General features: G+C 40.8%; 1 protein-coding gene across 6 annotated transcripts in view; it reads left to right on the top strand.

Moving 5' to 3' along the window:
- Window positions 1-14325, top strand: part of gak (cyclin G associated kinase) — a 191587-nt gene that overhangs the window by 53343 nt on the left and 123919 nt on the right. For all 6 annotated transcript variants that reach the window (XM_038804411.1, XM_038804413.1, XM_038804410.1 and 3 more), the window contains 2 exons: window positions 4240-4365; window positions 13445-13534. In XM_038804411.1, the coding sequence (XP_038660339.1) occupies window positions 4240-4365; window positions 13445-13534 (216 nt within the window). The remainder of the gene's footprint in view (window positions 1-4239; window positions 4366-13444; window positions 13535-14325) is intronic.

The raw sequence follows: 14325 nt of genomic DNA, 5'->3' as shown, positions 1-14325 counted from the left end.
AAGTTTGCCCTCTGCCCCACCGCGTTCACTGGGAGCACCTTGCTCTTCCCTATGGTCAACTTATGTGCTCCTCTAATTCTGGCCTCCCAATTATAATTTTTCTACCATTGATAGCCCTGTATTCAGTTGCTTAGGCTCTAAGGTTTGGAATTCTAGTCCTATACCTCCCCGACTCTCAACGTGGCTTTCCTCTTTTCAGACACTTCTTAAACCTATCTGTTTGCCCAAACGTTTGGTGATCAGACTAAATTCCTTCTTTCGTGGCTGAGTGTTATACTTTATTTAATAATGCCCCAATGAAGCATCTATAAGTTGCTGTGTACTATGTTTGCAACCACTGAACTGGAATCACTTTGACATTTTACAATAAATGTGAGATCATTTGGTGAAGGTAGTCTTGTACTACGTTTTACAACTCATTGACTCTCAATGGCATTGCCATTGTCGACTTTTCCCCACCAACATCCTAGGGTTACCATCGACCAGAAACTGAACTGCAAAAGCCAAATAAATAATGTGGCTACCAGAGCAAGTCAGAATTTGGGAATTATAAGTAACTTGTCTCCTAATTCCTCAAACCCTATCCATTATCTACAAAACACGAGTCAGGAATGTGATGGAATACTTTGCACTTGCCTTGGTAAGTGCAATTTCATCAACACTCAAAGCTGAACACCATCTAAGACAATGCAACCCTCTTGATCGGCACCTCGTGCACCACTTAAAACATACACTCCCTTTACTGATGCAAAGTGGTGGCAGAATGTACCATCTACAACATACACTGCAGAAACTCCCCAAACCTCCTTCAACTGCACCTTCCAAGCCTGTGACATCTACTACCTAGAAGGATAGGTGCAGTAGATGAATGGGAACAACACCAACTGCAGGTTCTCTTCCAAGCCTACACATAAACCTGACTTGGAACTATCGCTGTTCCTTCACTGTCGCTGGGTCAAAATTGGGGAATCCCTTCATAACAGCACTGTGGGAATACCTGCATCACATGGACTGCAGCGGTTCGAGAAGGCAACCCAACACTACTTCTGAAGAGCAATTAGGAACAATAAATGCTGGCCTTGCTAGAAATGCTCTCATCCCAAGGATGAGTTTAAAAAAAGAAAGTTATTGACAACTGGCACAAAGTCACGTTTAAGTTTTAGGGGACAGCACGGTGGCACAGTGGTTAGCACTGATGCATCACAACGCAGAGGCCTCAGGTTCGATCCCGGCTCTGGGCCACTGTCCGTGTGACGGTTGCACATTCTCCCCGTCTTTACGTGTGTTTTGCCCCCACAACTCAAAGATGTGCAGTGTAGGTGGTTTGGGTATTCTAAATTTATTTTTAAAAAGTTTAAGTTTTAGCATTAAGTTAGGACAGGTCTTTTCCCTTTTATAGTTTTGCATTGACTGGTTAAGAGTTTCTTACTGAAAAGTCTTTGCAAGAGGTTGTTCTGGTATGTTTATAGAAATTGAGACTGTAAGATTCTTTGGAAACGTTGCACTTGTATTTACCAACAAAAACTCAGTTTAATTTTGTTCCGTTCAGTTTGCTACAAGAACGTGTGTTTGCATGATCTTCAATGCTTCAGTTACAGCTGAGTCTGTGTGCCAGAACATGTTGTGAAGTTAAATTCTTTCTTTCTTTATATTCCCGTGCACTTGCAGCACATGCATTGGCAAATATAGTTTTATATATATGCTTGTCCAATTTTACAATATTTGGGGGGGGGAAAAAGCTCAGACGCGGGTTTCTCCAGCCCCCCGCCGGGTCGGAGAATCCCCAGGGGCGGTGCAAAGCCGAGCGGCCGTCCGTTTTTGGCCAGTCCCACTGGCGTGGGTTATGCATGGTCCCACACGGCAGGACCTGGCAGGTAAGTCGGCCGGGGGGGGGGTTTAGGTTTTGACCCCTAAGATATTGATTTTGTAACTCTTGTTATGAGCACTCCTTATTGAGGTGGAATTTCTGAATATGATTTTACCGTTTGCATTACAATACTGCAAACTGCCCAGAAGTTTTACTTATAACCGTTTTCCCATTGTGAAGATTTACTCTGAATGCAAATTCAAGTTTTGAAGATGAAGGATGAAGGAATGTTGAAAATTTGTGCAAACATTTATGTATTTGAACTATTCTAATGGATCTGATTGTATTTTCAAGAAGTTACTGTTTTTTGTTTTTATAATTTACATTAATGATTTGAACTTTGGAGCAATGATGTCTAGCAAACTTTGCAGATGATATATAAATGGGGCGAGGGATATAACTAATGCTCGTATTACAAGAAGACGCTGGCAACCTTTTAGACCGTCAGTTGAAGTGGCACGGATAAATGTGAGGTGATGTGCTTTGCTAAGAAAAATAGAAATATCGCCTACATCTTCAGCATTAAAATTAATATGGCAGGTCAGATAAGCAATTCAATATGCTAACATACATTGGAATTTATTTCTAGGGTTATAGAATTCAGAAGTAGTGAAATTATGTTTAACTTGTATAGTACCCTGGCCAGGCCACACTTACAGTACTGGTATGCAAATAATAAAAAGGATAGAGAAGCACTGGGGAAGGTGAAAAATGATTTTCATGAATGATATCAGAATTGAGAGACTTGCAGCTATTGGGAAAGTTGGAACAGGTTGGGGCCAAAAGACTAAAGGAGATCAGTCTTTAAAATTATCAATGGGTTGGCCACACTGGGCTCGATTTTCCACACAACCCACCGCATGTTTTGCGACGGCGGAAGGAGCCCGTCGTTCCATTGGCTGGTGGCGAGATTGTCTGGTCCCGCCTTTGTCAGCTGGTTTCCTTGTTGAATGCACTCATTGCCACCATGAAACTTGTGGTGAGACCAGAAGATCCAGCTGGCATCAACGGCCAGAAAATTCAGGCTAGTAAATGTGAAGAGAATGTTTCCACTTGGAGGAGAATCCGCATCTAGGGGCTGTATTTACCAGATCATTACTAATAAACCGAATAGAGAAATTAAATTTATTTAGCAGCGTGTGGAACTCGCAACCCAAATAGCACATACGTATACACATATTGTTTTGTAAAAAGGGAACGTGGCAAATATATGAGAGGAAAGGGAATGGAAAGTTATGCTGAAAAGCAGAAATGAGTTGATGGAATGAGAAAATATTCATATGGAGTACAAAACACCAATACGGACTAGTTGGCCAAATAGTCTGTTTCTTTATAATCTCTGGAATTCATTAATACTCATGATTCTTGTTTTTCACTCTGCCAAACATTGAGGAAAAGGAGGAATTATTACATCTCCTACAATTTTGTTCATCTGTTGGATTTTTAAACATCTATTTATAATTTTGTGTCTCTGACCTTAAAAGTCAGTTATGTACCTTTTTTATATTTGACTCCTCAGTCCTTCACCACGATGTGCTTACAAATTGAAAGCAGATTTTTGAAACTATAGCTTTGACAAAGAGCGCCCCAGATGAAAAACATTAGCTCCCTTCTCTCTCCACAGATGCTGTCAGACCTGCTGAGATTGTCCAGTATTTTCTGTTTTTGTTTCAGAATCCAGCATCCGTGGTAATTTGCTTTTATCTTCTGTCGTTATAGGATGTTTTCCAAACGTTTTGTGCATGTGACGCCGTACAAATATTAATACACACTTGGGGTTTCCTAATGTCTAAAAAGAAATGTTTTACAGACATTTTTTGTTAGTATATTGCAACAAATATAATATATGATTTAATTAAAAATGCATCTTAATACTTGGAACTTCTTGTTTCAGATTCCAGCATCCACAGTAATTTGCTTTTCTCCCACTATTGTCTTGGAAGTTGCTGTGGGCAGAGCTGCAACTTGCACTATATTTTTATTTAAAGCATTACTCCCCCAAATATAGTCATTTGTAACTAAAATGTATTCTTTGTTTAATATGTTCCTGTCTGAAATCTGTTCCCTGCAGATTCATGATGAATAGGATGAATAAGCAGGTAGGATGATCAAAAGTCGCTATGATTGGCTATTTCTGCTGTTTCTGCAGATTTTCCACCTACAGACATCGCAGGTGATCGAGGAACCCATCCATTGTTCTAGGAATGCCGTGAAACTTTCTGAAGCTCCTTTGGATAGACAAAGTTTACATGAATCCCCTGTCTATCTTGTTCCCCCCGCCCCTACCTCCACCCCCTTCCGATTTGTTATTTTAACAGTCAATACTGTATTTGCTGATCTTGATTTTACTGTATGCTTTATCTCTAATGTAGGTTGAAAACCTCTTGGTCAGTCATCAAGGTACTATCAAGCTCTGTGATTTTGGCAGTGCTACAAGTATAGCACACTACCCAGACTACACATGGTCTGCACAGAAGAGAGCAATGGTGGAGGAAGAGGTATGTGTGTACATTGAAAATACACATTGAATGGCACAGATTACACAATGGCACATTTGAAAAAGGGCAAGGGACGTTTTATCTGACCAATATTTATCCTTTGATAAGTAACATTAACACAGATTGCCTGATCATGTATCTCACTGTTGTCTGTCAAACATTGCTGTATACATATTGGCTGCTATGTTTCTCTATAGAACGACAGTGACTACATTTCAGAAGTATTTAACTGGTTGCAAAGGGATTTGGAACATTGTGAGTGTTACGATTTCAGTTGGGTTTATAACTGGACAGTATGATCCCAGATAGGAAACTTGGCTCAAAAGACTGTAACTTTTACATTATCTTGTAAATTGTGGAGGAACAGAGTCAGAGGACCGGCAATTAGTTTTAACAACAAGAAAAATAAGTGAAAGAATTGGAGTATGATACAATACCGTACCAGTCTCCCCGGACAGGCGCCGGAATGTGGCGACTAGGGGCTTTTCACAGTAACTTAATTGAAGCCTACTCGTGACAATAAGCGATTTTCATTTTTCATATACTTTACCCCCTTAGCTTAACAATTACACACAGATTTTAAGATTAATATTATTTACAAAGTACATCTTGAGCTACGGTGGTCTTATTAACACACAAAGTCTCTTTTAAGCACATCAGAAGACTGTGGCAAGACACACCTCTCTCTGAACCCTAGTGAATGACTGTGGATTTCTCCTCAAAATCCCCCTCCCCCCAGATGATTCCTGTACCTCGAGCCGCCTTGTCTCACTGAGTTCCAGCTTCCATGCGAGTGATTTCAAATTCCACTTTGTTAAAAGTCACATTTTCAAATCTTCTTTTTAATTATGCTTTCCCTCTGCTGTTTCCATCAAGGTTTCACTTTCAGCTTTTACATGTCACTTTTCAGGTTTCCTTTGTCTTAAAGGCTTTTACATAAACTTTGAGGTCCAGCCGCCGATTTCAAAAATTATTTCAAGCAATGTCTTCCAAACTGTAGTAATTTCTCACAAACCTCAGCACTATACTGCAGGTATCTTTCTGATCTCTCACAATCTAATACCTTTTCAATGCTCTGTGACTTTACTGAACAACTATCTGTTCTAGTTCCCTGTTTCCTCTGTTCCTTAAACTGCAGACATCTTGGAAACTTCGCATCATTTCTCAACTTTCCTTGCCTACGTGGACTTTAGATTTGCGGCGTATGTTTTCTTAACAATTACTTCATAGTGTTATGTGTTTATATTGATTTCTGAAAGCTGGACTGAGCACTGTATAGTAATATATGCATGATGACATGACATCACTGGAAGTGAAATCACCGATCACTAACGTGGATGACTGTGCAGAATAAGGAAGGAGCCTGTACTGAACACACCTCTGTAATAAAACTCCATTAGTTTTTCAGCCTCTGTGCCTACTAGCATCAATTCTGCAGACACAACACAGAAACTGACAATGAGGACATTGAAGAGCATTTGCTAGCCACCGGGGAGGGAAAATAAATGTCAGAAAAGTCGGGGAAAAAGACTGAAGGAAAGCTCTCCATGTGCTGCGGACAGAATGGGCCCCATGGATGTGAGTAACGATCACCTTGCAAGATGATTAAAGAGCAATTGCAGAAGCAAATATAGAGCTGGGGGTGTTTAAGAAAACAGGCTGAAGTATCTTGTTTTCAAAGGGAAAAGGGAAGTAGCTGCTGAAAATACGATGCAAAGTGTGCATATGAGGAATCCCCAATAGGAAGAAAATGGCTGGAAGTTTTGGCGCAGTGGGACCCTTCGACAAAAAGCGGAGTGATGGAGCTCCTAAATGGAATAGCTTGACTATTTTGTGTAAGCGGTTTCCTGAACAATAAGTGATGATCACGTTTGTCTCCCAAGGATTTGAAAATTTATTGAAAGAGAACAGTATACAACATATTTTTAAAAAATATTTTTATTGGGGTATTTGCAAGTTTTTATAATAACAGCGACATAAACATGGTACAATAAACATTTCCACCCGATCACAATCTTCACACACCCCAACCGTAAAACCATAATCCCCCCCCCCCCCCCCCCCACGAGAAAGTCGACGAACGGCTGCCACCCGTCCGGGTGAACCCTACCATTGACCCTCTTAAAGCGAACTTTATTTTCTCGAGACTGAGAAACCCAGCCATGTCACTAACCCAGGTCTCTACACTCAGGGGCTTCGAGTCCCCCCACATTTATAAAGATCTGTCTCTGGGCTACCAGGGAGGCAAAGGCAAAGGCGTTGGCCTCTTTCGCCCCCTGCACTCCCCGTTCTTCCGACACTCCAAAGATTGCCACCTCTGGACACTGCACCACCCATATTTTGAGTACCATGGACATTGCCTTAGCGAAACCCTGCCAAAACCCTCTAAGCTTCGGGCATGCCCAAGTATACAACATATTAGATCAGCAGTGTACCCTCCTGCTATGAACAGACTAGCAGAACATTTTGTACAAACAATGAAGCACATATTAAGGACAACCAGGGAACAAGGTTCATTGACCACACATCAAAATCAATTCTACTCATGTATAGGAATACTGCTCTGTCAACAGCAAAAATTTCTCCAACATCATTGATGATGAAATAACAATTATGTTTGGAATTCGACTTATTAAAATCTTCAAAGACAAAATAAATCATTCAACAGAAACAACAAGGTCAGATTGAATGGCGGGAAAACAAAGCAAAATACCATGTTTTCTTTCAAGGACAAACAGCTCTGACTAGGAACAACTCTACAAGAGAGAAATGGGTTCCTACTATGATCATCGCACAAACGGGACTTATCTCGTGTACCAACCATCCAGATCTAGGATGATGTCATCTGGAGGAGGCATGTGGATCAACTGTTGGCGGGGAGAACCGATCTGTTGGTGATAAAACCTGTAGTGAATCTGAATTCATCTGTATTCAACTGTTGACAGAACTGGTTGAGGAAAACAACAGTTCAATTTCAGACCAAGCACAGAGTCAACCTCCAGTTGCAATGACAACACAGGTCAAAACAACCACTGACGATGTTCATACAAAGACGGAAACGCCAGAGGCTACAACTATTCAGAGAACAATGACTCCCGAACTGTCTGACTTATAGATTATTTTTGTTTAATTATTGTTCATGTTACATTTGTTTAAATTTGTTAGGGTCGTTCAATGTAAAAGGGGAGGAAATGTTATGTATTTATATTGATTTCTGAAAAGCAGCACTGAAACTGCACTGTACACTATATAATGATGGATGCATGATGTTGTTGGAAGTGGCATCACCGATTGTTATTGCGGGTAATTGTGCAGAGTAAAGAAGCAGCCTATACTGAACATACCTCATTAATAAACCTTTAGTTTGTCAACCTCTGTGCCTCTGAGCCTCAATCCTGTGCACACAACACACAGTATGGCTTTTCATCTAGTAAGCCTGAGAGACACGTTCCCTCTCTAAAACCAACTGCTTCTAGCAGAGCTTTGAGATCTGCCTTCCCTCTCACTACCTATCTTCAACTATAATAATCTTTATTAGTGTCACAAGTGGGCTTACATTAACACTGCAATGAAGTTACTGTGAAAATTCCCGAGTTGCCACACACCGGCCCCTGTTCGTGTATATAGAAGGAGAATTCAGAATGTCCACTTTACCTAACAAGCACGTCTTCCGGGACTTGTGGGAGGAAACCGGAACACTTGGAGGAAACCCACGCAGACACTGGGAGAATGTGCAGACTCCGCACAGACAGTGACCTAAGCCGGGAATAGAACCTGGGTCCCTGGTGCTGTGAAGCAACAGAGCTAACCACTGTGCTACTGTGCCATCCATCAAATTAGCTAACTAAAACTCAAATGCTTCTCTGCCATACGAGGCCCCAGTTGCTAAGCAACCACTGGTTATTTACTCTTCACGCTGTAGCCCTCTCTAAGCACAATAGACTCGCAGCTGGAATTGGAACTAACCCCCTAGCATGCAACTACTTTTGTCTAGCATGAATCTAACTAGGTTTTACTCTGTCAGGCACATAAATACTAAATTAAATCCACTTAAAACTATACCTTATTCCTAATGCTTACCAATACAAATATAAATTCCGTGAAACTACCTTTTTTCCCTAACCTTGAGGTTGTGAGAGGTTCGTTTGAATAGAAATTCTTTCCTTTTCCTTTATAACTCTTGACATTTCAGTTGTGTGTGAGTTAGCACAGCAATAAGTATTTAATTTCACACAAATTGCTGGTCCTCAACCAGTATTCTGTGCAGCCATTATTGCCATGGGTTCTTTTTGAGTTATGTTTGTTGAGTGAGTGCGAGAACAGTCGAGGTTACCCTTGGAGTGATTCATGAATCTGCCAAATAGGAAGTGATTACAAGAAGTTATATAGTATAATTGTACTTGACATTTGACTTCTTTAGTTAGGGTGCGTTGGTGCAAAATATCTTCCCATCTGACTAAACTTATTATGTTTATGCTGTTGTTTTGTTCTTTGAAAGTATGTTTCGAACTGAAGTTGCATGGGGCTCATTATACTAAGAATATGTAAGAAGGAAAAATATTGAGAAAAATGTAACTAAAATTAAATATCAGGTTTGAAATTTCTAGACATAACTTGTGACCCATTGTTCAAATATTAAAGATATTGTTGCAATAAAAACATGTTGATTGAATAAGAATATTTTGACAAAGCAGTGATCAAGATGTGCACTAAACTTGTGTTTGTTGTAGTTGTTAATTTGTTTGTTTTGGTTCTGTCTTCTGGTGTAATTATAGGCCTCTGACAGCGCTGTGAGCAAAGAATTTGCAGTTGTGTAGCGACCTCCGGACATACCAAAGCATTTTACAGATAATAAAATAGGTTTTTTTTAAAGTATGATGTATCAAATACTCAAAACAAAAGAAACCTGTCCCTTGAAACGTTATCGTGCCAAGTTAAAGTCCCAGCAGATTGGAGTTTTGAACATGTAAGACAACTATCAAGAAAGGAAGGAGAGGGAAAAACAGGGAAAGACCCAGGCCAGTTAGCCTGTTGTCAGGATTTATTTTCATTCTTTCATGGAGTGTGTGTGTTTTTGGCAAGGCCTGATTTATTGTCCATCCCTAATTGCCCTCAAGAAGGTGGTGATGAGCTGCTTTCTTGAATCGCTGCAGTCCTCGTGGTGTAGATACATTGTGTATTTACATTGTGTATTTATGCATGTCCTATGTTTTTTTAATGTATGGAGCGATCTGTCTGGACTGTAGGCAGAACAATACTTTTCACTATACCTCTGTACACATGACAAATCAAATTCAAATTGAATTCAAATTCAACCCACAGTGTGATTAGGAAGGGAGTTCCAGGCTTTTGACCAAGCAGAAGTGAAGGTACAGGGCTATTTTTCGAAGTCAGGATAGTGTGTGGCTTAGAGGGGAATTTGCTGGCGGTGGTGTTCCATGCGCTTGGTGCCATTCAACCTCTGGCCTTTGTGAGTTTGGAAGGTGCTGTTGAAGGAGGCTTGGTGAGTTGTTGCCATGCATCTTTTATATGATGTACACTGTTGTCACTGTGTGCCAGTGGTGCAGGGAGTAAATGTTTAAGGTGATGGATAGAATGCCAATCAAGTGGGCTGCTTTATTCTGGATGCTATTGAGATTCTTGTGTATTGTTGGAGCTGCAGTTATCTAGGCAATTGGAGGGTATTCCATCATACGTCTGACCTGTGCCATTGTAGGCAGCCGACAGAATTTGGGGAGTCAGAAGGTGAGTTAGTTGCAACAGGATTTTCATCCTCTGACCCGAGTATTTATATGGATGGTTCAGTTTAATTTCTGGTCAATGGATGTTGATGGTGGGGGCTTCAACAATGGTAATGCTGTTCAATGTCGAGGAAAAATGGTTTGGTTTTCCCTCGTTGGAGATAGTTGCTCCCTGGTGCATGTGTGGTGCGAATATACTTGGCACTTGTCAGCCCAAGCCTGGATATTGTCCAGGTTCTGCTGTATTTGGACATGGATTGCTTCTGGGGAGTCAAGTATGCTACTGAATGCTGTACAATCATGAGCGAATATCCTCATTTCTGACCTTAGCATGGAGGAAATATCAATGAGGAAGCAGCTGAAGATGGCTGGACCTCGGACAGCATGCTTGGTCTGAGATGTTTGACTCCAAGAAACACACAACTATCTTCCTTTGTGCTAGGTATGGCACTGACTGCTGGGGAATTTTCCTCTTTATTTATTTCCATTTACTTCAATTTTGTTCAGTTTCGTACTGCTCCTTGAAATGAAAATGAAATGAAAATTGCTTATGTCACGAGTAGACTTCAATGAAGTTACTGTGAAAAGCCACTAGTCGCCACATTCCGGCGCCTGTCCGGGGAGGCTGTTACGGGAATCGAACCGTGCTGCTGGCCTGCTTGGTCTGCTTTCAAAGCCAGCGATTTAGCCCACTGTGCTAAACAGCCCCTCCTTGATGCCACACTCAAATCAGATGCCATCTTGATTTGGATTTAGTTTGGTTTATTGTCACGTGTACCAAGGTACAGTGAAAAGTATTTTTCTGCGAGCAGCTCAACAGATCATTAAGTACATGAAAAGAAAAGGAAATAAAAGAAAATACATAATAGGGAGTAAAAAGTGGATCTGTTAGGGAGAGCTTGCAGAGAGTTGCCACGCTCCAGCGCCACCTTGTGCACTCCCGGGAAAAGGTAGTCTTGCTACAGTTGTAAGGGGTTTTTGTGAGACCACACCTGGAGTACCAAGTGCAGTTTTGTTCTCTACATTTAAAAAAGGGTATACTTGTTTTGGAGGCAGTATGACTTAAATTAAAACATTTTTTTTATTACTTTATCAGAGTTACAAAGCCAGAGCTCAGAGTGTGGACAGGGGCAAACCCCTAATCCAGCTCCTTGTCTGCTCCAAAAATCAATTCAAATTTAATCCAATTCATGGTCCCCACAAGAGAGACATACTAGATTCAGGCATTACATGTGACCTCACGCTCACCTTGGCCAAAGGCTGAGAAGCGAATAGCAGTATAACTTTTAATAAGGACGCGGGAGTCCAAACCGAGTAAAAATTAGAACAGTTTTATTTATAAACCGTATATCATACTCCCTGGTAGATCCCCTACTGGGTACTTCTTTGGTCAATGCCTTACTGGTGGATCTTATGTACTGTGGGTAATTGAGATACCCGCCCCTAGTGGGGGAGCTCATACTCTGCAAAGAGCACAGAGGAGACTAGCATTCCTATCCTGTTGGTCCCATGCAGGATATTACACAACTAAAATAGACTAGATTGGTTCTTGGAGTAAGTGACTGTGTAAATTGGACCAAATGTAAACTGCAGTTTAGAAGCATGAGACATAATCTCATTAAAATATATAAGTTTCTGAAGGGACTTGACAGAGTAGACATTGAGGTGTTTGTTCTGGATGGAGAACCTTTGGGGTACTGTCTCAGGAACAAGATGATTAATTAGGCCTGAGATGAGGAGAAATTTCTTCAAAGAGTTGTGAACCTCAGGAATTCTGTACCCCAGAGCGTTGTTGTTGCTCCATTGTTGAATATATCTTTAAGGCTGTGATAGACAGATTTTTGGTCCCTCGGGGAATCAAGGGATATGGGGAGTGGCAGGAAAACGGATTTGAGGAAGAAGAAGAGCCTTTTGAAAGGTGGGATCCGGCTTGAAGAAACTGTGGTGTACTCATTATTATGTGTCTATGCAAAAAATAATTTCTGGCAGTGACTTCAAGACTTGATTCCAATGTATTTTAAGGGCATAAATCAGGGGCAGCAGGGTAGCATGGGGCAGCACGGTAGCATGGTGGTTAGCATAAATGCTTCACAGCTCCAGGGTCCCAGGTTCGATTCCCGGCTGGGTCACTGTCTGTGCGGAGTCTGCACGTCCTCCCCGTGTGTGCGTGGGTTTCCTCCGGGTGCTCCGGTTTCCTCCCACAGTCCAAAGATGTGCGGGTTAGGTGGATTGGCCATGCTAAATTGCCCGTAGTGTCCTAATAAAAAAAAAGTAAGGTTAAGGGGGGGGGGGTTGTTGGGTTACGGGTATAGGGTGGATATGTGGGTTTGAGTAGGGTGATCATGGCTCGGCACAACATTGAGGGCCGAAGGGCCTGTTCTGTGCTGTACTGTTCTATGTTCTATAAATCAATAATGAAGATAGGCTATAACCTATTGATGCTTGACTCTCCCTTAGCATCCACTACTCTAACTCTGCACCAAAGTATTCAACTACGTCCTGTGTGACAGGGAAGTAGTTCAAGATCAGTTATAGCCCAACAATGTATCGTACTTACAATACCTGTTTAAAACATGTTTTTGATCTAATTAGTGCAGCACTGAGGAATGTTGCATTGTCAGGTATCTTTCTCATGAGGTCCATTTGCCTGCTCCGATGAATGCAAAAGATCCCACCGCACTTTTTGAAGAGGGAGTGGGGGGAGTTATTCCATACAGCCTGTACAATATTTATCCCTCAATTAGTATAACAAAACAAGAGCATCTTGCTCTTTGTAAGTGTTGGTTGTGTGCATATTGGCTCTCATGTTTCCTACACTACAACAGTGACTACAGTTCAAAAAGTACTTCATTGACTGTAAAGTATTTTGCGATACCCAGTGGTCGTAAAAGCTGCTATCGAATAATTACAAGTCTTTCATGTATTTGTTTTGCTTCTTTCTCAACAATAAAACTTGATGTTCTCCAATCTTTCCTCCGAGCTCATACCGTTGACAATTGGAATCCGTATTCTGTGTAGTTTTTCCAATGCCTCTAGCATTGCCTCTAGTTTTATGGTTTGGTAATCAAAATAGGACCCACTACTCTTAAGTAACACAGCTTCTGTGGGTTCATATTTTGCGATTCTGAGTTTTGATTGTGCACCGTTCGAGCTTAGTTTTGTGCTGTTTGAAGCCTCTTAACTTCATAATCACTGTTGGCATTGATTTACTCTGCAGTAAAATAAGACTGTATTGAGAACGGTGCTCATGTAACTAAGCTTTGGTACAATTTATATTTCCATGCCATCCATGGTGAATTATGAAACGTAAATCACTGTCTTGTTTTTTTAAAAACCAGATTACAAGAAACACCACACCAATGTACCGGACACCGGAGATAATAGATCTTTATTCCAATTATCCAATCAATGAAAAACAGGATATCTGGGTATGTTTTCTATAAAATATTATGCTTTGTAATAGCAGAACAATTCAGCTTTTTATTCATTTGCAGGATGTGGGCATTGATGGTCTGTCCAGTATTTATTACCCATCCCTAATTGCCCGTACGAAGATGCTGGTGAGATACCTTCTTGAATACAGTTGAGGGGCTTGCTAGGACATTTAAAGGTTAACCACATTGCTGTGGATTTGGAGTCTGGGCTGGGTATGGGCAGCAGATTTCCTTTTCAGGAGGACTTCAGTGAACCAGATGGGTTTTTACAACAATCCAGTAGTTTGATGGTCGCCATTACTGATACTAGCTTTCGATTGCAGATGTATTTAGTTATTTCAATTTAAATTCTCGAGGTGGTGGGATTTGAATTTATAGCTGCAGACTATTGATCCAGGTCTATAGATTATTATCCGAGTAACATAGTCACAATATGACTGTTCGCCGTTAGTTAATAATGACTTCATGGTCGTTTCAATTTGGCCAAAATTTGACTATTTCTATTTATAAATGAGCATTTATTCCCAATAATGGGTGGTGCAGCATAACAGATTGTGGTTCATTTAAGCTTTTGTTCTATGGTTTGAAGTTATTTTAACTTTGATTAAATCACAGCTTTACTACTGTCTGCACTTCACATAATTCAACATCTGGTCTCACTGTTATGCTTTCAATTGCTTTTGTTTTCTTTCTGGATTTTTGCTTCCCATTGGCTTGTTAATATTGTGAAACAAAGCATACTTTAAAAAAATCTGTAACAGGTATAATTTGTTTCAGTTATGTCC

The sequence above is a fragment of the Scyliorhinus canicula genome, chromosome 8 (genome assembly GCF_902713615.1).
Source record: "Scyliorhinus canicula chromosome 8, sScyCan1.1, whole genome shotgun sequence".
In the NCBI taxonomy this organism is placed as follows: domain Eukaryota; kingdom Metazoa; phylum Chordata; class Chondrichthyes; order Carcharhiniformes; family Scyliorhinidae; genus Scyliorhinus; species Scyliorhinus canicula.
Note: the sequence above shows the minus strand (reverse complement) of the source record. Positions and strands in the feature narration are given on the sequence as shown.